Source organism: Vulpes vulpes, chromosome 4, assembly GCF_048418805.1.
Source record: "Vulpes vulpes isolate BD-2025 chromosome 4, VulVul3, whole genome shotgun sequence".
NCBI lineage: Eukaryota > Metazoa > Chordata > Mammalia > Carnivora > Canidae > Vulpes > Vulpes vulpes.
The window spans coordinates 126,445,830-126,469,444 of record NC_132783.1 but is presented as its reverse complement, the minus strand read 5'-3'; the positions used below and the strand labels follow the sequence as shown (position 1 = coordinate 126,469,444).

Here is a 23,615-nt window from a genome sequence, read left to right as displayed (position 1 = left end):
TCAGTTACTAAAGGAACAAAAGAAAATCTCATCAGAAATGATACTACCAGGGTGCCTAAGTGGCTTACTCGGTTAAGCAACCAACTTTTGGTTTTGGCACAGGTCATGAGCTTAGATTTATGAGATTGAGCCCCATGTTGGTTTCTGAGCTAGGTAGGCAGGAGCCTGTAAAAGATTCTCTCTCTCCCCCTCCCTCTGCGCCCACCCCTGCCCTCTGCTCACATTCTCTCTCTCACAAAAAAAAAAAAAAAAAAAAAAGAAAGAAAGAAAGAAAGAAAGAAAGAAAGAAAGAAAGTAAGAAAAGAAATGACACTATCAACTTCCACTACCAAAAAGAGTGGAAACAGACACAAGAATACATCTCATGCTTCGTTTTTGTTCCTTTAGACCTCCAGAGTTCTCCATCACTGCCCTATTAGGTCCAGTCATTTGGAAATGCATGAGTTCTTAGAGTATTAAGAAGAGTATAAAGTAACAAACACTGATATTTTAATCACTCACAGGATATGTAAAAATGTGATATATCCTGAAAAATCTTTCCTTCATAGGGCAACTACAGAATGTATACTCTGAGTGCTTCTAGCCTCCCCAAGTGCTAAACTATAATATAAACAAAACATACACTGACTTTTTAAAGATGCCCATGTTCCCTGAAGGCAAAATGTGTTGAACATTGTTGAACATTATTCTGCTCCATACTCACGACCACTGTGCAAATTGATTTCAAAACTTGTTAACAGTCCAGAGAAATAGGCATATTTAAATCTCTATTGTTTCTGTTCATAGTAACTAATTCTATTCCCTTTTCTGCCAGGTACCCCCAACTTCTCCTTCTTAAATAATAACAAGCCATTTATTTAGTTTGAAGTATGCATCAACCTCTATACATCATATACAAAGCATTAAGTACTTTGTATACATAATATCATTTACTCCTTTATGTAATTTATAAAGTAGGTAGTATTCTATCATTCCCATTTTACAGATGAAGAAAAGCAGGCAATGCCTCAGTTACACTGCTAGTGAGTGACAAAAATTGGGTTTCAACCCACATCTGTCCCACTACAGGGCCCTTGCTCTTCACCACTAGGCTATGAGAGCCAGACAGGACACCTGAAATCATCTAGTCTCAATTCCTCATTTTATAGATAAGGATGGTTTAACATGAAGAATTTAAGTGACATGTTCAACATCACACCTTGGTTACCGCATAGAGTCAGGGCTAGAATGCAGGGCTTACATTTTTACACTCCTTCTACTACTCCATATGGCCTTTTTTTAGATTTTAAAAATAAAAATATATTCTCATTATCTACACAAATAAGTATTCCCATAAACTGTCAATCTGATTCACTGTACAACATTCAGGAGATTTTCCCTGATGTCAACTCTTGATGGCTGATTTAGAATGATGAATATTTTTAAACTAAAATAACAATATATTCCATAATTTACTAAGATTCTTATTATTTTAATGGTTCAATCATATTTCTCCCTTACACTTTATTATTTTAAGTAAACTTTATTCCCAGTGTGGGGCTTGAACTCACAACCCCAAGATCAAGAGTAGCATGCTCTACCAACTAAGACAGCCAGGTGCCCCTTTTCCTTATGTTTTAAATGTGATTTATGATTATTCTTTAATATTCTGGTTCTCAAACTTGGCTATATAATCACCAAGGTTGCTTTTAAAATGCCCAGTGCCTAGGCTACATCCCATATTAGTTAAATTGGAAACTCTGGGAGCATAATATTTTTTAAAACTATCAAGTGATTCTAATATGCAATGAAGTTTGAGAACAAGGACTTTAATCATTATTCAAACTTTAAAATAATATTTAATGGTGGGATCCCTGGGTGGCGCAGCGGTTTGGCGCCTGCCTTTGGCCCAGGGCGCGATCCTGGAGACCTGGGATCGAATCCCACGTCGGGCTCCCGGTGCATGGAGCCTGCTTCTCCCTCTGCCTGTGTCTCTGCCTCTCTATCTCTCTGTGACTATCATAAATAAATAAAAATTAAAAAAAATATTTAATGGTATATTAGATCAAAAGAGCTAAACACAATCTAACACTGTCATCAAATATATTAATCTACCTTCCCCAAGAAATTACTAGAGAAAAAATCTAAGATTTCAGAAAAACTCTCAAATCATAGAACACAAGTATCAGTTATTTAAACAAATTCCTTTTGGCTGACAATACAGAAAAACCACACAAATCCTTAAGTGCACACAAAGTGTAACCTAAGTTACCAACCAAAATGAGCTCATAATCACGGACATGAATTATTTCTTGTTGCCATACACATATCACAAAGCAACAACCTGGAACATAACAAAACACATTCATAAATTAAGTCTACTGATTATAGTCCTTCTTCCAAAGCTGATTCTAAGTGGTTTTTCCTTGATTTAGGCTGTTAGTAAATGAAAATTGTTTGCATTTCACAAGCATGTTTAAACACCATAAGATTTGTATTCCATTACAGGAGACAATGTGATTGATTACTTATGAGGTAAGACAATGTGAATGATTATTTATGATCGACCGATCAAGAGAGGTTTTTAATCACCATAAGAAAATATAGAATTAACATAAAATTAATGAACCTGTTAACTGTTCTTTCTAATTATAAAAATTTAGCTATAACAAATATTGGTATTTCTTATTTTTATCAGAATTAACCCACTTATTCTTAATCTTCCCCAGTTCTCTGTTCCTCATGGAAAATTAGGTTTTGGCCCCGATCTTACCTTTTTAGTCGCAACTAGACAGTAAATAAGCAAAGTTAAATAGTTCTCAGTAGCTGCTTTACCAAAATTTGACTAAAATATTAAATGTCATTATTAAAATATGTCCTTATTTTTACATTATATTGTAGAACAATATAGCACAGCAATGCAACAAGATTTTTCTTAAAAAATAATTATGGCATCCCAGGCACAACTCCAAAGAAAAATGTCCACTTACAGGTATCATCCAGTTAGCGAGGTCACCATATCTGGAAACCTGCATTGCTCCGAGCATTGTTAGATTGACATGCCCCCTGAGAGAGAAAAAGGAAATATAAAGCAAACTTCACAAGCTTTATGTCCCATTTGCTTGAAATTGCCAGCAATTAAAATAATTCTATACCCTCCAAAATAAATTTGCTTTCTCCCACCAACACCTATTTCCAAATCAATCAGCTCAAGCTGATACAGAGAAATAACCATTAAGAGTTCTTTAAAAAAAATTATAGCCTAAATAGTCTCCAAAAACAAATTAAAAACAGGTGTACACAGTGCGTTTGTTTCCTTCCGTGAGGGGAATGTGGCTTGATTTGAAGGGAAATGCTAGCTAGAAAATGAAAACACAATTTTGTAGGAAATGTTGGGATCCTCAGAAAGAACTTTAAAAATGTTGACTTTGGTATTCTCAGCACATAGATATAGATTCCATTTGGGGGGTTCTTTTAATAACTGTGAGCTCAATGTTCCAATTCCCAACATTCAATGTGAATAATTTCACATCTTGGTGCAGCTGAATGAGCTATGACCATTTTCTGGCTGGGAGATGTGGTTACGTTTTGGAGCCTTGCTAACACGTTCAGGGGATGACTCAGTTCATTCCATGCCATGTGGAACACGAGGGGCTCCGCTGTCACATACCCTCTAATCATCGCAAATGATTCATCGCTGGAGAAGTAAGAGGCTCCTGGAAGAACAGTAACTGTTTCCTTGCCTAAACACACATACATAAGAAAGGAAACAAAGGAAAGAAAAAGCTATTAGATTCCTAAGAGTAGAAATCATGCAAAGACAGGTCTCTGCCTTCTCTGTTTCCTAAAGAACTAAGGCCTCTTTAACCAAATCACAGTGTCAATGGGGGCACGGGGGACACAGTGGGCATTGCTGCCCTATGAAGAGGAGTACTTTGTCAGTGGCATTGTTCAGATTTGCCCCTGCATGGTGATAAAAGAAAGCAAACCAACTTTAATTTTATTATTGTTTCTGAAATTCTCTACAGATAAAGCACCCCCTGTTGCCTCTAAACATTCCTACCTGCCCCCAGCCCCACTCCCTCCACAATTCCCTGCTAAATGCTGATGAGAGTGAGGGAAAAGGCATCCCTGGGATGCACCTGTCAGGATAGAGTGCTGCTGTAAGTCACTGGAGCAAAGAGATTGTGGAAAAAGCATGAAGAAACCCAACTCTGAAGGGAAGGACACAAATATCTGCTCCTCAGATATTTCTTAGAAATCAAGAAATAATCTAGAAAGTGAGGTGCCCCTTATTTCCTTAATATCATTAGGCCTGAATCTCTTCTTTTTCTCTCTCTCTCTCTGCCTTATGTTTCCTTTCTTGCTCCTATAAGTTTCTCATAAAATCATAGGACTTTGATGAGATCAGGGAATAGCACCCTAATACTGCCTCACATATTTAACTTCCAAGAGGTCCTCTTGGGAAGACCTCTTCCAAAACTTATAGTTCAGAATGAAAGTTCGGAGCTGGACAGGATCTTCAGGGTCATCCAGTCCCCAAACAACCAATCATATCACCTGACATATATTTCAGCTGCTTTCTTTTTGTGATCCATTTTCTGTGTGTACACTGCCTAGGAGGAAGCTTCTGATCTTAACTAGAAAAATGCTCACATGCTACTTTGGCAAGTAGAAGTCAATTGTATGAGAACACTCCATGCATTACCCCAGTGTAATAAAGCAGTCAAAAAGAAGGGGAAGAAAAGTTATGATTCCAGGTTTGGAAGAGAGAAAAGCTCCCAGATACAGCAGGACCAGAGTGGTCAGACCATGCATGCCCAGGTGTGCAACACAGCTGTTCGCTCCGCTTCTCAAACCTTGCCTGAAAGCTAAATTCTATCAATATCCCTCTCCATTTGAGCACAAGTAGAGAGAAAGAGGCTATTTATATATCATGCTGAAATATTTATTCCCCAAAGGGGTTTGATTCTAAATAGGGGAAACATTTTCACATCTTTCAAAGTACTATAAAGATGAAAGGTTTGGAAAATACTTTCTGCTGTGGTCAGTAGGGGCTTTTAAGAAGCACATAAGATTTGGAGGATTAAATGAAATAATGCAGGCATAGCACCTGGCACAGAGAAAGGACTCCATAAACATAAGCTTTTATTACTGTCATTTTTATTATTCATCACTCCAAACCTACTTATAAAAGAGACAATGCCATCCCCCCTCTAGGGATAAATACTACAGGACCCAACAACTGGTTTATATGGCAGAGTTATACACCCGGCCTGGGAGCTGGAGGTTTCAGGACAGGCATAATACAACTAAACTTGATCCTAACACAACTTCCTTATCCAGCAAATTTTGTTCCTTACCGGTCCTGTGAGGTAGATAAGCAAGGAGCAAGAATGTGTAGGACAAAAAAAAAAGCAGAGAAACATAAAAATCTCAATTCTTTGTTCTCCATGTGCTAAATCACAATGACTTCCAAAGGGCAATCTCTGCCAGCTGACCGTACATAGAAGGCATTATTTGCCACTCACAGGAAACTTGGAGATCAGTGAGAGAGGTTTGACTCTCCCCATGTGATTTATGGAGCATAGTTTTATTTAAGAGCACAGAAAACAACTCTCATAAAAAACAGTTGTCAGACACCTGCTAATACATTCTGGCATGTTATAAATTACATTCTCTGGAAGCCAAGTTAGTTGTCAGTATTTTTATATATACAATATCTAAATAAAAATAGATATCCTAAAGTTGAACCCATGTTTTTCAATTACAATGTTCAAATTTGTTAAGAAATAACTGTAATCAACAATCAATATTTTAAAGAAAAAGAACTTTCTTATTTGACTATTCCTGATTGATTTTTGTTTCCTCCAGTTTTTCTCTGTATATGTCTAAATACTTTCACAATATTTTGGCAAAAACAGCTATTTAATTTCATACTTATGGAATCCTTTGGCTCATGATTTAGCATGTGTCATTCACTCAATATTAAATAAATGTTTCCTATGTGCCTTGAACAGTGTTACAAACCAAACATAGATGACCTAAACCAAAACTTCTCAAACTTTAACATCTATGAGAATTCATGAAGAACAGATCTCTGAGTTGAATTCCCAGAGTTTGTAATTCAATAGGCTTGTGATGGGGCCTGAGAATCTCTATTTCTAATAAGTCCCTGGTGATACTGATGCTGAGGCTGAAGGTCTGGGGACCACACTTTAAGAACCAATGCCCTAAAGTAAAAGGAATATACTATTCAGCTAGATATAAATACACATGAATAATTAGAAGCAAAATGTGAGACACTAGATGCATTACAGGTTCAAAGGAGGGGCATTTCTGAACCACAGAAGGATCTGGAGAGGACAAATGAACTGGAACTGGAAGAACAGGTATAACACATTTTGATAGGAAATTACTGTCAAGGAGATGGGGATGAAAAAAGAAGGGGACAGAAAAAAAAATCTGGTGACAGGCAGAGGAAGAGCAAAAGCATGAAAGAAGGAAAGCATGAGTCATAATCAGAACAGAACCAGTAAAAAAAAAAAAAAAAAGAACAGAACCAGTAGTTCAGGATGGGTGGATACAGAAGTCCTTGAGGGTGTAATGGAAGATGAAGCTGGAAAGGGCAGGTATGACTATCAGGTAGATCTTGAATGCTATACTGTTTGTACCTTAGTCTGCAGGTCCGTGATTCTTCAGCTGTGGCACAAGGGCCTCTAGAGAAGGCACTACTGACATTTGAAGCTGGAGAACTCTTTGAGGGGGGGCTGTTCCAGTTATTGTAGGATAACTTAACAGCATCCCTGACCTCTACCTGCTACTTGACAATAACACTCGCAATCAAAAATGTCTCCAGACATTGTCAAATATCCCCAGGGGAGTAAAATCACCCCCACTTACTCACTGAGAACCACTGCCCTTAGAGGCACATGGCAGGGGCCAGGGATATTTTATAAGGTTATTCATGAGATTAATGTGGCCATTCTCTCTAAAGCAGTTTCAATTAAAGGTAAGTCATTTAAAACACCATTGGTATAGTAAAAGACAATTAAGAAATGGAGAAGAATGCAAAATGTACATTAGTATGAAAGCTAAAATGTGAGACTCAGTGGAAATTTCACAATTGCACCGGAATACTGCAAATCCTAACAGGACCTCTGAAAAGCTGCTGTTAAGCACTGCCTTCTGCACCTTTGTAAAACTTAGGTCAGCAATGGGTATAACTCAATGTGTAGAGGAAAAGGCCAGGATACGGTGTGTGAGTCCAGTCTCTAGCAATGGGATCTTGGGTATATACCATATTATTATTTTGGGCCTCAGTTTCCCAATCTGTGTAAGTTTTCACTTGAGGCTTAAATGGTATAATAAGTATGAAAAAGTATGCTCCAAACCAAATAGTGCCATACGGTGATAATTTATTTCTACATAACCTATGAGATTATTATTTAGAAGGGATACCTAGAAATAGTTATTTTAAAACACTGATTATAGCTAGAAATAGAACTTTTTGCATTCATTCCAAGAGATTTCTATAGAAATCCTTTTAAATTAACACAAACAAGGGGCTAATCTTCCAGGTAACTTACAAATTTGGGGAATTGAGGAGACTACCATTATGTATTCTGGGTTCTTTCACTCAAAGTATTTCCTCCCTAATTTAGGCAGTTCTCCAAAATCCAAAGCAACATAAATCCTGAATAGAACTTTGACCAAAGAGTTAAAATATTAGTAAATGGATTTGTAGCTCAGCTTCCCAAAAAGCAATGAATTATTGTTTAACAAGGCAGTCTAAGGTTACACATGCTATTTGGGGAGCTAAAATATTAAACTAGTGGCTTCAGTAGGACTGAGCTACTTTTAAGCTCGTGGAATCAAAAATGCCTACTGTCCAATAATCATTGAAAAGATTAACTACTTTTCTAAGGAAAGTGGGTTTTATGAACTCAGGCCGAAAATTTGGAAAATGAAGTTATTCATTTTGCAAACAACTCACTAACATCATAAATTAATTAAACCAAGCAGCAAATATTTTCACAGATCAATGAGCTATTGCTAAAGGGTACAGTACAATTAAATTACAGCCTTAGTTAAATGTCATTGCTTTATCACAGTGGGCCTTTCAGGGTTGAGTCATGTTAGCTAATTCAACTATTCAACCAGAAGTGGTTTTACTTCCCAAAATTCTAAGTATCAAACATCAATTCCACATGGCAGCTGGCCTTTATGTTCAGCTAATATTGCTTCTCTTCTGAGATTTACATGTACTACTTTTGAATGTGAAGAGTAATACTTTTGTGGGGGTAGAATGAGGAAGAGTAAAAGAAAGGTAAAGAAAATCATGCTGGAATATAAGAATTCACTTCTTATGAGGAGCCCCAATCTAAGATAATCTTCAGCCCCAACAAGGTGGCAGTGTTGCCTCAAGTATGGGCAGCGATGATGGCCAAAGGATCTGGCCTGTTTTTTTTTTCCCCTCTGGGCTGCTCTTACTACATGCAACTCTATGTCATAGTCAAATAAAAGGCTTAATAATAAAAGGCGAAGCATATAAATGTGCAAATTAAGAAGAGAGACTAGAGTGCCAGTTCAAAAAAAAAAAAAAAACTATTGTTCACATTACTGGGTTGTACTTAGTGGCAGAATAAATCCTTAAATACCCTGGAACCTTTGAAGGATGCTCTCCTTCAATGATGATGAAGGGACACTAAGTATTGCTCAGAATAAAAATCCCAGTGTGACAGATCTTTTCTTTTGGCCTCTGGATCCACTTGTCATCCTTCTCATCACAAAAAGGCAGATATTTTTCAGCCTGGGTGCCATTATATGTAGCCCCACCTGCAATTTCTCTCCTATCCTAGTCTTCTCTAACTAAGAGATGATCTCTTATGAGCAAACCAGGCAAAGAAGAGACTAGGAAGGCTTCTCTTCTCGCCTCAGTGAAAAACACAATGGAGCACACTCCGGGAAAAAGACAAAGAATCAAGTCCAACTCCTTTCTCTTATTCAGCAAAGAACTAAATTAACAGCAAAGGAAAACACTAGAAAAACATGTGATGAAGGAGTTTACCTGCATTGATTAGATCTGCATCAACTTCATTTTGTAGTGGATACGGACCCTGGGAAAGCACACACTGAATTAGTAAAAGAAGCTTCTCACTGAATTATACACTAAAATCGTAGCATAAATAAATAACTTCTCTAAAAACGGTAGGAAATTCCTATCAAAAGACTTGAGGTGAAACTTTTAAAAATAATTCCAGTATTTTCAGGGCTATTTCTCATATTGATTAGTCTTTCCTATACTAATAACTGTGATAAATAAAAATTATGTCCTAAAAATAACCGAAGTTTGAAAGAAAATTTGAGTTATTAGAAATATAGGTCAGTAAAACAAAAAGGAATTATTTAGTACCTACTATGCAGTCAACGTTACTCATAAATCTGCCTGCTAGTATCAGTGACTATAATAAAAAATGTCTGTCTTATTTGACTAGAAGGACCTGGAGAGGCAAAATTTCATCCTTTAGGTATGCAGTATCTAAAAGTTCTAATTTGGACCTTATCTCTCACAACACCTAAGTTTTGATGCCCATATTTTCCCTTTGCTTGGTTACTCTCAGTTTTGCTTTTTAATTTTGCATGTATTTTTATAAGGCATCTACATTACTTGAATGGGGTGAGTAGTTTCATAACAACATAAGATACAGTAAATGGAACAGGAGGAAATGGAAAAAGGCAGGGGGAAGGCATAAGTCAGAACCAAGAGTGAGGAAATCTGAGCTGGGAAATTCTAACATACTTTTAAAAGAAAGACCATGGGGTACCTGGGTGGTTCAGTTAGTTAAGTATCTGCCTTTGGTTCAGGTCATGATCCCAGGCTCCTGGGCTCGAGTTCCAAGTCAGGCTCCCTACTCAGTAGAGAACCTGCTTCTCCTTCTCCCTCAGCCTCTCTCCCCACTCATGCTCTCTCTCCCTCTTTCTGCCTCTCTCTTGCTAGCTCTATCTCAAATAAAGAAAATCTTTAAAAAAAAGAAAAAGAGAGGGAGACTAAACATTATCATTTAAATAAACTGAAGTAGCAACTAATGTTTTAGAACTACGTAAATTTTCCCTTTAAACACTGACCATGGATAATACATATCAACTCATTTCCCTTGTCTTGAAAATGAGAGAACCAGTCTCTATAAATAATCACATTTTAAAGATATGTGAGTCTTCAACTGCAATATGAATCTTTTATCCAGACTTATATCAGTTCTATGCTTTTAAGGATGGTCATGATTATTGCCTCAATCAGTATCAACTATATGTTAATGATCACTATTCATGTTTTATTTTTTAAAAGATTTTATTTATTTATTCATGAGAGACACAGAGGCAGAGACACAGGCAGAGGGAGAAGTAGGTTCCCTGCAGGGTGCCTGATGTGGAACTCCATCCCAGGACCCCGAGATCACGACCTGAGCTGAAGGCAGATGCTCAACCACTGAGCCACCCGGATACCCCGCATTATTTATGTTTTAAAGACTAGATACACACTTTCCCTATATACAATTTTTAATACAATAATAATTAAGATCTACTGAGAACAGAAGATTAGAAATCTTATAAATAGGCCAAACTATAAATAATGTCTGCCAATACTTAATATTACATAAAAAATGTCATCCGGGAAGCAAAAGTATTTCTTATTATTATGGACTGAATTAAAAGTATGTCCAAATTCTATGAGAATGTTGAACTCATCTGCAGGGTTAATCTTGAGGAAGAGAAAAAAAATTTCCCTTTTTAACAACATGGCCTCAAAATAATCAGTTAAGAACTTTTTGAATTAATCAACTGTCAAAAAATGTCTCATTTCCTCAAGCAAAAACCTTACTTTTCAGTTTCTCATTCAGAGTTTTATCGGTCATTGTTTACTACAGAATTCTTACTAAATTCTGTATGAATGATAACCTTCATTATCTTGTCCAATCACACAAAAGAAAGTTATGTAAACAGTACACTGTGAGAGCTCTCTGAAGCAGGAACAGACCGACAAACTGACCCAGGAGGAACAGCCAGGAGGGTCAGACACCTTAAAAATAATGCTGAGAACTTTTTTTTTTTTTTTTAATTTTTTTTAATTTTTTTTATTATTATTTATTTATGATAGTCATACAGAGAGAGAGAGAGAGAGGCAGAGACACAGGCAGAGGGAGAAGCAGGCTCCATGCACCGGGAGCCCGACGTGGGATTCGATCCCGGGTCTCCAGGATCGCGCCCTGGGCCAAAGGCAGGCGCCAAACCGCTGCGCCACCCAGGGATCCCAATGCTGAGAACTTTAAGCTAACTACTCTCAGAAGATTTTACTATATGGACTATCTCATTTTTCCATCAAGACTGGATAAATAAAACATTAATTTCTGCCTTACCAAACCCAGGATTCCATTTTCACTTTGCAGATGAACTGTGATATTTGGGCTGATATAGTTGCTGGCTAGAAGCGGGATCCCTATGCCCAAATTAGCTGGGGAAAAAAGATGTTAAGGTCCACCGAATAAAAGGTAGAGAGATTATGCCATAAATCTGCCACACATGTATAAATCTGAACTTTAAAGGCACTTGTTCTGAATGTAATCATGGAATACATTCTCCCATCACCTTCCAGGTGCTATTTTGTAATCTTTTTTAAAAAGAAAATCCTAATTCCAATAACACTAATACGCTTTCCTATAAAGATATCAAAGTAGTAGCTTCAGAGGTCATTTTTATTGTAAGACATATTTTATTTTCATTAATGTGCTTAGCAAATTTGAACTGGTGTATTATGACTTATTATCCCTGACATATTATTAAACATGGCTTGACCTTTGTTTAAAAGTAATTTTCACTATTCAAAACTCCCAACTAAAAATGACAATGATATAATATTCTCAAAAAGGGCTGTCATTTTTAAATTAAAAAGAAAGTTTCTGACAATACCAAAATGTCTGTCTAAAGCCGTAATGATTCCTTTGGGTCACTGAGATAACATTCATTGGAAACTGAATCTTCTCTAAGATATAAAGAAGGAGGAGGAGGTGTCCAAGTTTCAGTGAATATAACTGAGACCATATAAAAAGTAGCTGAGCTAAGTCATCAAAGAGCTAACTGAGAGTTTGATTCTTCTTCCTAAAGTGATTGGGTCCTGATTTGTCTGAATGGTGTAGATTTAATCTTGCCTCTCAACACAAGCAGGCTAACCAGATCAGAGATACTCACATTGTCTGGAACTGCTGTTCATGCTGTCCACCACCACCTCACACTGCAGTACTCACCAGAACTAGTGCAAAGAATGATGGCGCTCTGATGAGATTCCAGTAACAGTGAAATCTTTATGCATCAGAGCCAGAAAAAATAAAGTTTGTATATGCTGCAATATTATAGACAATGAAGGCTGGCAGGAAGATTCAATTAATCAAGACACTGCCTGAATTCTTTCATCATATTCTATAATTTTTCCAGTTTGTTAATGCTTTTTAGTGAGTCAAATATCAGGCATAAAGAAGTCTGTGTACTCTGGATTGAAAAAAAAGTGGGTGGTATGAAAAGACCATTTACATCAACTAGCAAGTATTTTTCATATGCTGTACTAGAACAGTGAATAAAGAACACGTAGAAGCCATTATTATCTAAAATCAGAGTTATCATATAGTCAGTGTTTAAATGTTACTGGGAAAACAACTGACTGGGGGTCAGAAGAAAACCCAGGGCCAGCTTTCATGGCTAAGTTAACTTGGTTGACGTTTTATCTTGCAGACACAGGAGCTAAAGAGGAGGTGCTATTATATTCCCCTCTCCCATGTGAATTCTCACCATAATACAAGGTATAAACTGGGAAACAAAGAAAGATAAAACGGTAGAGGTAAAAATAAAGTAGAAAAAGAGTTTCCCCAGTCAGGATCAGTCTGAATGATGATATTCATGGGCAGGGGAAGCTCATAGAACGTAGACACTTTTGTCCTATTTTTAGCTCCTTCTTTAGGCCTTTAACTATGGCTTTAGTGTATTTACCACTCAACAAATATTTATCAAACACTATTTGTATTTACATGCAATATTTGTTATTGTATAGTTCAATGTTTGACATATTGACATACTGAAAATGAGCAAAATGGCCAAGAGACTCACTGTTAAACACAGTCAAAAACCAAATAACTGTACTAAATTATCTCAACCTACCTCTTTTATTTTTTTTTTGACAAAGTATCTAAAGCAGAATTTGAATCATTCCTTGAATACTCTTACAAAGCATTAGACATAAAAAGGTACACTCCTGGGATCTTTGTCAAAGGAAACCAGGGTTGTTAAGAAGTTGGATCTTATGTTTCAATGAGTATGCAAATGTCAGAACACAGAGAAAGTAAATAGCACTGTTGTAACTAGTACTTCTGAGATTTGAAACTCTCATCTTGGGTAATCTCTTTTCCCAATAACCTTTAGCAAAATGCCAAATTGTACTGAAATCCATTGTATATTAGAAAATAGCTAAGCAAATTTTGATTGCCCTTTTGTTTCAAGAAGGCAAACAGATTATAATTCCAATTTCATATATCTTGATATCTTTAGGCTATATGCCACATTTTGTAAAAATTGAGCCACTGCTTTAAAAGTTACAGTGGACTAGCAATAAGAATCACTAAGCAGGAGGCCCAGTAGGCTGATGAATATAGAAAAAGTGAGGGCTATGTCTCCGTCCAGCCCCAGAATAGGTAAAGGATACCATACATGCCGTCCTCAAATTCAAGAGCTGCCCGCTTGATGATACGTTCCCTTACATTATCTCCAGGTTTACCGGATTTGGTTTTTACATCTTCCTCTTTCCGGACCGATAAACGCTTTAAAATAGACAGAAATAGATTATTCATAGTTGAGTAATACCTTGTATTTTATCACTGCTGAAATATAAAATTTTACTGGAAAAAAAATTTAAGTCTCTCCCATTACTACTATGAGGTAAATTTACAATAGAACAGAGAGGTTTTTTTTAAAAGAATAACATGGGTGGTATCTGATGACAGAAATGTTTTAGAAAGTGAAAGAGTTCAGATTTGTTTGAAGAAGAAGATATACTTGAACTGTTTTTTGAAGCAAATGATTCCTGTTACTGTCACCTTGACTGCTACTACTATCACTCTTAAGACTTCTGAAACTGAATTCTCAGGTGCTCAAGGATTGAACCAGAACAAAGAAAAGGAACAGACCTTGGGACTCTTGTTTTTGCAGGGTTGTCAGAATGTTTTTTATGAGGTGTTGCTACTGGCAATTGCATATTTCCACCTGCAGAGTCTAGACTGGTTTTGCTACAAGAGCATCACAGGAATCATAAAAATATCCAGAAACTAGCCAGGAAACTACTTCCATTACTAAATCTCCTTGACATAGACTCTGGTTCCTATTTGCAAATGTCCCACATCTTCTCTCCTGAGACCCCTGACATTAGTATTAAATTGCAAGATGTCTTTGAAACATGGCAGAAGGTATCTCTGATTGCCCAATATCTCTTACTGGATATCTGTTCTGTTGCTACACTTTAGACAGTTGTGAATCTTGATATCAATTCTGGCCCAGCTGAGCATTCTTTATGCCCTCAGTAGCCTAAGAATACCTCCACTGCTCCTGGAGATTACTGACATAATCTCATATCCACCAGTGCCTGATGCTAATGGGAATGATGTTCTGGACTTTATGAAGTGCAAAGCATCTTCAAGACAGGTATTTCAGGATAATCAAACACTAAGTGCAGCCAGGCTAAAACCTCAATGCTAGGACAGTCAGTCAAAACTATGCATTGTAAATTAAGAGAGTTACAGAAGACTAGAAGACAGTCTAGAGAATACCATAACTTGGTGATATACACTTTGTAAACACAAGTCACTGTTGGGCTGGACAATAACATAGACAGTCATGTCCTCTTAGGATGGACACACGAGAAGCTCCTACTACAATCCAAAGCAAGACTTTCAATTTAGCTCTAATTCCCTATCATCTGGAATGGCCCCAGTGGCACCTCTCTCTGATAATCAGATTCATATATACTAAGCTAAATCAATTACCTCAATCCTTTTCTCATATTTTTCTCCCTTTATAAGGCGATGTACATAAATCTTCGGAATATGGATGTCTTCTGGGGCAAATGATCCAATATCCACAATTTCTTCAACCTAGGTAAAAAGAAAAAAAAATTTAGTGAGAGCTTAAAATGAACATTTTTATTTAAAAAAAAAGAAGTATATGCATCATTACTTCCAACTTAAGATTGTATATAAAATGTAAAAAATAATATATAAGGACGCCTGGGTGGCTCCATTGGTCAATCATCTAACTCTTGATTTCTGCTCAAGTCATGATCTTGAGGTTGTGAGATCAGCTGGCATCAGGCTCCATACTCAGGCAGGGAGTGTACTTGGGATTCTCTCTCTCCTCTCCCCCCACCCCTCTCCCAAAGTGCGTGTGTGCACACACATGTACTCTCTCTCTAATAAATAAATGGATGGATCTTTTAAAAAATAATATAATACACACACACACATATATATCAAAGAGAGATAAAGTACACTAATCACAGACACTTCTAGACCCACAAAAAAAGAAATTCAAATACATGTGTCTGAAAATAAAATACAGAACATAAAGCTCCAGAACTTAGTCTTTGCCTAAAAGAGTCTCAGTTTCAGATTTGTCAAATGTTTTCTCAGTACAGCTGCTTGAACTTTCACAAATTGCAGCTCAAAACTTGAAAGCACATCCCTTAAACCCTGATTTTCAAATTTAATGGGAGATTTATCATATCAAAGACAAAAATCTGTAACAACATCTGCTTGGTCATTAGAAGAGCTTTTTAAATATAGATACAAATGCTATTTGTAACAGTTTTTAATTATTTCTGTTATTAGCTTCCTAGAATCATGATAGAATTGCAACTGCTGAAATAATTTTAAAGACAGATCATTAATTTCAATATGGAAATCTGAAAAGGAAATATTAACTAATAACTAGAAATACTCCATGTAATTAGAATTGAAGTCATTCACAGAGCAAAAGTTCATTTTACAGCAGTATGAAATACTCCAAGTTAGTCTATTTTATAACTCATTTAAAAAAAGACGAAAAAGAATTTTTATATCAACATAAAAAGAACCTCAGAATAACAATGATCAAGAAAAACTACGGCCAATGTTGTTGGGGTCAAAGAATTATCTTTTTGGTGTCAAGAAAAAATATTATCTTAAGGACTCTTCAGTATATGCCATATATACGCTCAGTTTAGTATATGCCATATCCAAAGCAAAGAATTATTTGCTTAAATAATCTAACTTGTGCAAGGTGAATTATATTAAACATGCCACCTAAACAAATACCTGAAATTACCTCTGGAAATTCTGAGGTCAAGAGGCACTTTTTATGCTATTTTAACCTGTATGCCCATACCATATTCCTCCTCCAATGAAAGAATACCAGGGATTACAAAGGTCATTTTAGTTATTATGCAGTGTTCCCAAATAGCTGGGGGGGGGGGGGGGGGAAGATGCGGTAGATAAAAGCTATCTTCAATGATAATTAGAAGGATCCTAACCAAAATCAAACAAAAACTCCAAATAAGAGTCAGTAAACATGTTGACATCGACGCTGAAATAGTTAACAGACCTGTAGACGTGCATTCATCTGAGAATGAGTTAGGGGGAAGCAAGGGGACTCCCCATCACTGTAATCTGTATCTTCCCCCCCCTAAGACTTCTCTATGCTTTGGTATTCCCCACAGGGTGGTTACCAGGGAAAGAGGAGGTGGATACAGGAAATGCAGAGCAGCTAGGCATTACCACACTTCTTCCAGTAGTTGGAACTTTTAGCCAGTAGGGTTATTCATATATTTATGCTTATTCAATTCACGCCTTCAAAAAAGTTCTGGACTTTAAAAACTTGTTTATACATGAACTCATTATCCTGAGGATAATGAAGACTTCATATCCTGAGGACATGAAGACTTATTATTCATGAAAATATTGGCCAAAGCATTTGGTAAAATAATAATGAGTTGGAAACAACCTAAGTTGCCCACAATAGGATAATGGTAAAATATATATGATACATCCACATGGTAGATCAATACTTTGCTTTCATAATACATAATGACATGTCATAATTTAATGTTTCATAAAATGCAAGATTTTGTACAAATATTTACTAATATGCTCTTTGACAAAATTGTCTCTATACCTACAAAAAAACTGAAAGGAAATACACCGAAATGCTAATAATTATCATCTCTGGGTAACAGTCCAAGTTATTTTTCTTTCATTTTACTTCTATATCAAAGGGTGGAAAACCTACATATTTTTTTTTTTTAAGATGCAGCAGACATTAAGTAAGGAGTTTCCCAAACTAGAAAATATATTAAGTGGAGGATGTCATAAATTCCTTAATTAGTCAGACATGTACCAAAAGGACATGTAAAAAGAAAACAGGGACTCAAAGAAAAACTGTGGTTTCTAAACTCTAAAAGCACTTACAACATTATAAAATAAATTAAGGAAACTCTTTTTCCTATGCTTTTTAAAGATAATACGAATTATTCTCCATGCTGGATGCTGTTCCAAAAGTCCAGGCCCTCATCTCTCTTGCTTGAATTACTACAGCAGCTTCCTAAATGGTCTCCTTGCCTTTGCCCTCAGTAGGACAAGAAACGTAATAGAAAAGGAAAAAAAAAAAAAAAAAGAATAGTAATACTTCTCTTAATACAGAAATGCTGATGATAACCAATCACTATTGTCTTTTGATTCCAATAAAGAAAGTTTTGCCAAAAAACACCAAATTAAGACAAAGTTTCCTTACTGAGGGCAATGACATTATGACTTTGACAACAAATAGGGCGAGAGAATGTGTCCTGACAAAAGAACTTAGAAGGAAGCAAGAATCTGGTTAAATGTCATCAGTTCTATGTTTTGTCATCCTGAGAGAAATGATTTTCCTATTGTAGAAAATACATGTGTAGCATCTGTCCAAACAGTATCAACACTCAACAGCACTGAAAATTTCTATATAAAAATCAAAACTTTCTGAGTTGGTTAGCAGAGCTAACAGCAAAGGAAGAAAACATTTGAAGTACAAACCAAAAGAAGGAAACATATGTTTTCAGACAATCTGTGAAGAGTTTAAAAAAAACAGAGAGGCAGAACTATCTTAATAACAGCTATTGAAGGGACTGCAGCCTTCTGGGGTCTTGAGTGATTCTGAGGAAGAATCAATGTGGGGGAAATAGTCTCGTGAAATCAGGTGATAACATGGGAGGTAAAGGAAATCTGAAAAAAAAAAAAAAGAGGAATAAAATGAGCTTGTTAAGAAAAAAGTAAAAATAAAAGCTCACAAGAGTACTCACTAACCATGGCAGAAGCGTGCCTCCTGAAATCAGAAGTAGGCAAGACAGAAACTAAAGAACAAAGAAACAGTCTCAGTGCAAAGCAGTGAGCAGATTTAATAAGTGTCCTCAGACAAGATCAAGATGTAGGACAGGTAGCTAAGAACCCAGACTCCTCCCCGGCACTAGGCGTAGTTCTTATGCAGCACCATCTGGTTCATCTAGAAACCCAGACACTTGAGGCCTCTCTAATTAGTACTTGTCTTCAGTCATTAGCAGAAAAATAGAGGCTAGGAAATGTTAATTATTATTGATTTGAACTTTGTTTTAAAAGGTTGCTTTCTCTGCCCTGTACTCTATTTCATAATTCTGAAAAGTTTTATTTTAAAGCTCAGAGAAGGATAAGAATTCATCCTTGGGCGACAATGTTTTTGCTTTTACTTGGCAAACATTATTTATAATTCAGGTAAGGGAACAGAGGAGCTGCAAGGCAATAACTTTCTTATTTTATCTTAGTGACAACCTGAATCTATGATAGACACAAAAAATGGGTCTGACCCTGCAAACCTCACTGTGATACAAGTTGTGGGCTGTTTTGGGGGGGCGGGATTACACTGCAGGTTTTTTTGCTGAGTCATCTTAACTTTCAAAACAGGTTAGGAGGAACATACTTCTTTTGCCAAGAAATAAAAAAGTCAACAACAACAAGCAACTAATGTCTATAATCATGAAAAACACTGATCCCAAATTAGGAAAAGCTGTCATACACTAGAAAAATGGAAGGGGAAAGCAGTGAGCAATTATAGAAAACATTACAAGTTAGATTCAGAAATGCTCTGGATGTATTCAGGTCCAATGAAGAGAAAATGTGGAGAAAAAGGGAGGGGAGCATGCAGGGCATCCTTCCTAAGAATCCAAAGGAGAAAAAACATTCAAGCAGCAAGAAGGTACATGCTGTATTAAGTTTCATGCCAGGGATGATATGATTAGTGCAAAATTATAAGATGAAATGACATGGAAGCTAAAAGGCCCTGGTACAAATTATATATGGTCTTAGATATCTACATATAAATGCACAAAAACTGAAAAGATGAGTGGCTATTAAGGAATTTGGAACCTTAATAAGCTCCAACCTATTAAGAAAGTTGAACCTTACAACAGTGGTAAATATGATTACATAGTCATTATTGAAATTTGGTTGACTGGATCTCATGCCAATAAGATATCCTACAATGTTCAGTGAAAACAAGCTGACAGAAGAACATGCTACCTCAAGAAAAATATGCACATGCCCGGGAAAACACAGACCTAGTGTTGAAATGCGGTGAAGTATATTTAAAGTGAGTTCAGAAGGAGAAAGAATATCACACTAATGGTCATATAATCAGTGCTCACCAAACTAAAGATGTAGAGGGCATATTTTTAATAGAAATAGAAATTTCTTGGTTCAGAAACAAGATTGTTATATCATGAGAGACACTAATTATATGAACATCTTCTGTTCATCATATTCCTCTGATAAATTCTGTATTGCCTTCTGACAGGTTCTGTATTTCAGAATGAAGGAGTGATAGAAATCAAGATTCTAACGAATAAAGATAAACTTGGTAAAGTAGAAATGATGGAAACCCTAAGAAAAAGTCAAATGTAAAATTGGAATTTATAATAGACTAGGAATTGAATTCTGGACATACATAGAAATGTATCCTGGTCTTTGAAGAAAAGATTTCAAAAAGTCGAGAGAGAAAAAAAGCAGGATCAAGTGGTCAGAAACTCTAAATGACAAATAGATGTAAGAGGCTTTCAAAATCCCTATTCTGACAATATGAAAATGGACCGCCCGACAATAAAGAGAATAGCACATGAAGAAGAGTGTAAGAGGTATAATGTGGATAGCTATGTGTTTCCTCATTTCTTATGAGGGCTCATACAAAAGAGAGACAAGTATGATTTGGGACAAATGGGAGTTACAAGAAACCTTCAGAAGTGTGTCAAAAGGTACAAAATTGGAATGCGATGAGTCATATCCAAAATGCTACAGATGATGAAAGAGTGGTTTCTGGGGTGATTTTGCTGTTGCTGATGGAGAATTCAGAAATGATAATCAGCACTACTTGAGACAAAAGACAGAAAAAAGGACAGCAGTTCGATTCCATTTTGATACTGACTTCCCTATCAGGGAAAAGGAAAGGGCAATACTAATACAGCTAAGGAGGAATTGAATTCCAAGAAGAGATAGATACTCTAAACTAATGCCAGGCCATAGCAAAATGATATCCCAGGATTCTTAAAGGCCTTGAAAATATGGTCACAGAATTAGTCAAGTGAAAAATGGTAGCGATGTTGGCAGATGGAAGACTCCTTTTCAAAACAGGGGTTTGGTTCACAATGGTATTCTAAAATGGATTATTAAACAGATAGTCTATAAGGTCATGAAACAAAGACAAGAATATTGTGAGGCACCAGTACAAGTTTCCTCTGGACCATACCATGCAGAATGAACTGCATTAATCTGCATATCAGGTTAGCACACTGGTAGGCCAGGAGAAAAGCAGTATGTGATTTCACAAAGAACTTGACCAAGTTCCTCACAAAACAGTTGTACAGACTTAGCAGGGAAATGTGTCCTGGAGACATTCACTTAAAATCCATAAATATGAATTAAGTTCCTACTAGATACAGTAATGAAAAAAAACAGGAAGTCTGCTATGATGTGCTGTGCAGATGGGTAGATTAGTACTTGAAGAATCACAGAAGGATTTGATGGCTTGACAAATCCTTAGAAGTCTCCAATGCTGTGATTTTTAACCTTGGAGGAAATGTGTAGTTCTCTACAAATCTGGTGAAAGCTACAAACAAAAGGTTCCTTATTTATAAAATTCTTCATGAGATTTCAGGGCTTTGGTCCATAAACATCCCCCCCAACCTGTTAGCCTCAGCAAGACTCCAGATTTGAAGAGAACTCCACTCTAGTGGGGTAATAAGGTCTTTGGTCCCATCCTGTTCAACATCTTTATCAAAGCCTTAAGCAAACACAGGGAACATGTTCTGAGTCTACTGTGGTAAAAGTAAAGAGTCTCTGTGTAAGGCACAATTCTGAACAGAAACATCTCCATCTCTGTCAGAGAAGACAATCTCAGGCCCATGACCTCCCAAGGATTTAGCAAAAGTCTGGCAAAAACAATACTCAAGGAGTCCAAACAGTTTTTTAATGCTCCAGGAAGAGCCTACCCCTGGAGCAACCAATATCTTTATATCATTGTTATAAAGAGTCAGTTTCTCCTTCTTACAATCAAATGAGTTCTTTTGTGCAATTAAAACAGGGTGCCAAGATAAAATTGTCTAGTTTAATGGGAAGAACAGTTGTACTTCACCTGATTTGACCATTAGGTTCCTTCATATGGTATATATTATCAAACTACTTAAGTACTTTCATTTTTACTTGATGTTTTGTGCTCATACATGTTTGCCATGACAGTATGATTTTTCAGTGTAATTGCAGCTCCATTTTAAAGCCCTACCATTGTTTTTCTTTCTTTTTATAGCCCTATTTTTATTTTTTAAAAAGATTTTATTTATTTATTCACGAGAGACACAGAGAGAGAGAGAGAGAGAGAGGCAGAGACATAGGCAGAGGGAGGAGAAGCAAGCTCCATTCAGGGAGCCTGATGCAAGACTCAATCCTGGGGCTCTGGGATCATGCTCTGAGCCAAAGACAGATGCTCAACCACTGAGCCACCCAGGAGTCCCTAGCCCTACTTTTAAATGATGTTGTTTTGTATGTATTGTATGTCCTGTAAGCTACTTTATATCATTTCTGGAACAAAATCGGTAAAAATTAAATAGTACATTTATCAAATTGATACAAGGCCAGAAAAAGAGTGGATACTATTAACATAGAAATAATATCATCAGGTCTCTACTGGCTAGGAAAATAAAATGGGCCATTTTAACTGAATGAAATTCAACAGGGAACAGATTATGTAAAATAAATATCTGGCCTAATAATTTTTTGGAAGAGCAAATTAAAAGGGTTTACCTAAGCACCAGCACAAAAACTACATGTGACAGAAATACCGAAAAAATGCAAGAAAAATATTCCTTTCTCCACTTGTGTCCAGTCTCAGAGTTCAGGATATACACCTTCAACCTAATGTCCCTCATAATAAAATAGAAACAATCCTTCCTTATTATAATGTCTCATTTGAAACATGGTATGAGAAGGAAAATGGATGAAAGCAGTTTGAACTCATTAAAAGGAAAGCTGTACCTAAAAATAGTTTAATTTACTGGAACTATGATTAGCCATGAAATTAATAGGCCATATTGATCAATAAAAATAGGAGTATTACTTCATGGACTATCCCAATGGTTTTTGTAATGGAGAGATCATTTTTTAAAAACAAATTTAAATATGGGGCACCTGGTGGCACACTTGGTTAAACGTCCAACTCTTGGTTCCAGCTCAGGTCATGATCTCAGGGTTGTGGGATCGAGCCCCACATTGGGCCCCATGCTCAGTGCAAAGTCTGCTTAAGATTCTCTCTCCCTCTCCCTTTGCCCGCCCCCCGATCCACTCATGCTCTCTCTAAAGTAAATAAATCTTTTTAAAAATTAAGAAGAAAAAATTTAAAAGTATTTTTTTCATTTTCATCCAATCTAATACCATATCCAAACAGTCTAGTCCATGCTGATTTTTTTGCTAGCATTTTTAAAAAATTTGACCAAAAATGCCCATCTTCACTAAGTATGTGATTTAATAACATCCAGGCAGTATTATAAATATCCAAATTGTATTTGTCATATATTCTTCTAAAAGGAAATTTTATTAGGGCTATAGCAAATCCAGAGAAGTAATTAAAAAGAGTACCTCTACCCAGAGGAATTAAAACACTTCTAACACATTCATTCAAAGCACCAGTCTTATCTACAATACTAAGGAAAAAATTACACCATTATCACATACCCCAAGGAAAACAGGGAGACATGATATAATTAAAAGAATTAAACTAGGAACACTTTTCAATGAAGAGAGTTATGGAGAAACAGGAATAGAAAGAAAGTCTGTGTTGGGTTTTTACAGCCACTGAAAAACTGCCTATTAGTGATGCCAAACCAACTAAAACTTTGAAAGTCTTTAAGACTGTTTCCTTCAATTTGGGGTTGTTAATCATCCTTGGAGCATTTCATAATGTAAGAACTCAGTATTTAACACATAAACTGCAAAGCAGAATTGGGTTAAACTCTAGCATTTCCA

At 36.3% G+C, this 23,615-nt stretch overlaps 1 protein-coding gene across 1 annotated transcript in view; it reads right to left on the bottom strand.

The window, feature by feature from the left end:
* Window positions 1–23,615, bottom strand: part of OXCT1 (3-oxoacid CoA-transferase 1) — a 125,397-nt gene that overhangs the window by 51,828 nt on the left and 49,954 nt on the right. Inside the window, exons 8-13 of the mRNA XM_072756991.1 lie at window positions 15,060–15,167; window positions 13,727–13,841; window positions 11,397–11,491; window positions 9,050–9,098; window positions 3,650–3,722; window positions 2,970–3,045 (exon numbers count right to left, since the gene is read on the bottom strand). Coding sequence (XP_072613092.1) covers window positions 2,970–3,045; window positions 3,650–3,722; window positions 9,050–9,098; window positions 11,397–11,491; window positions 13,727–13,841; window positions 15,060–15,167 — 516 coding nt within the window. The remainder of the gene's footprint in view (window positions 1–2,969; window positions 3,046–3,649; window positions 3,723–9,049; window positions 9,099–11,396; window positions 11,492–13,726; window positions 13,842–15,059; window positions 15,168–23,615) is intronic.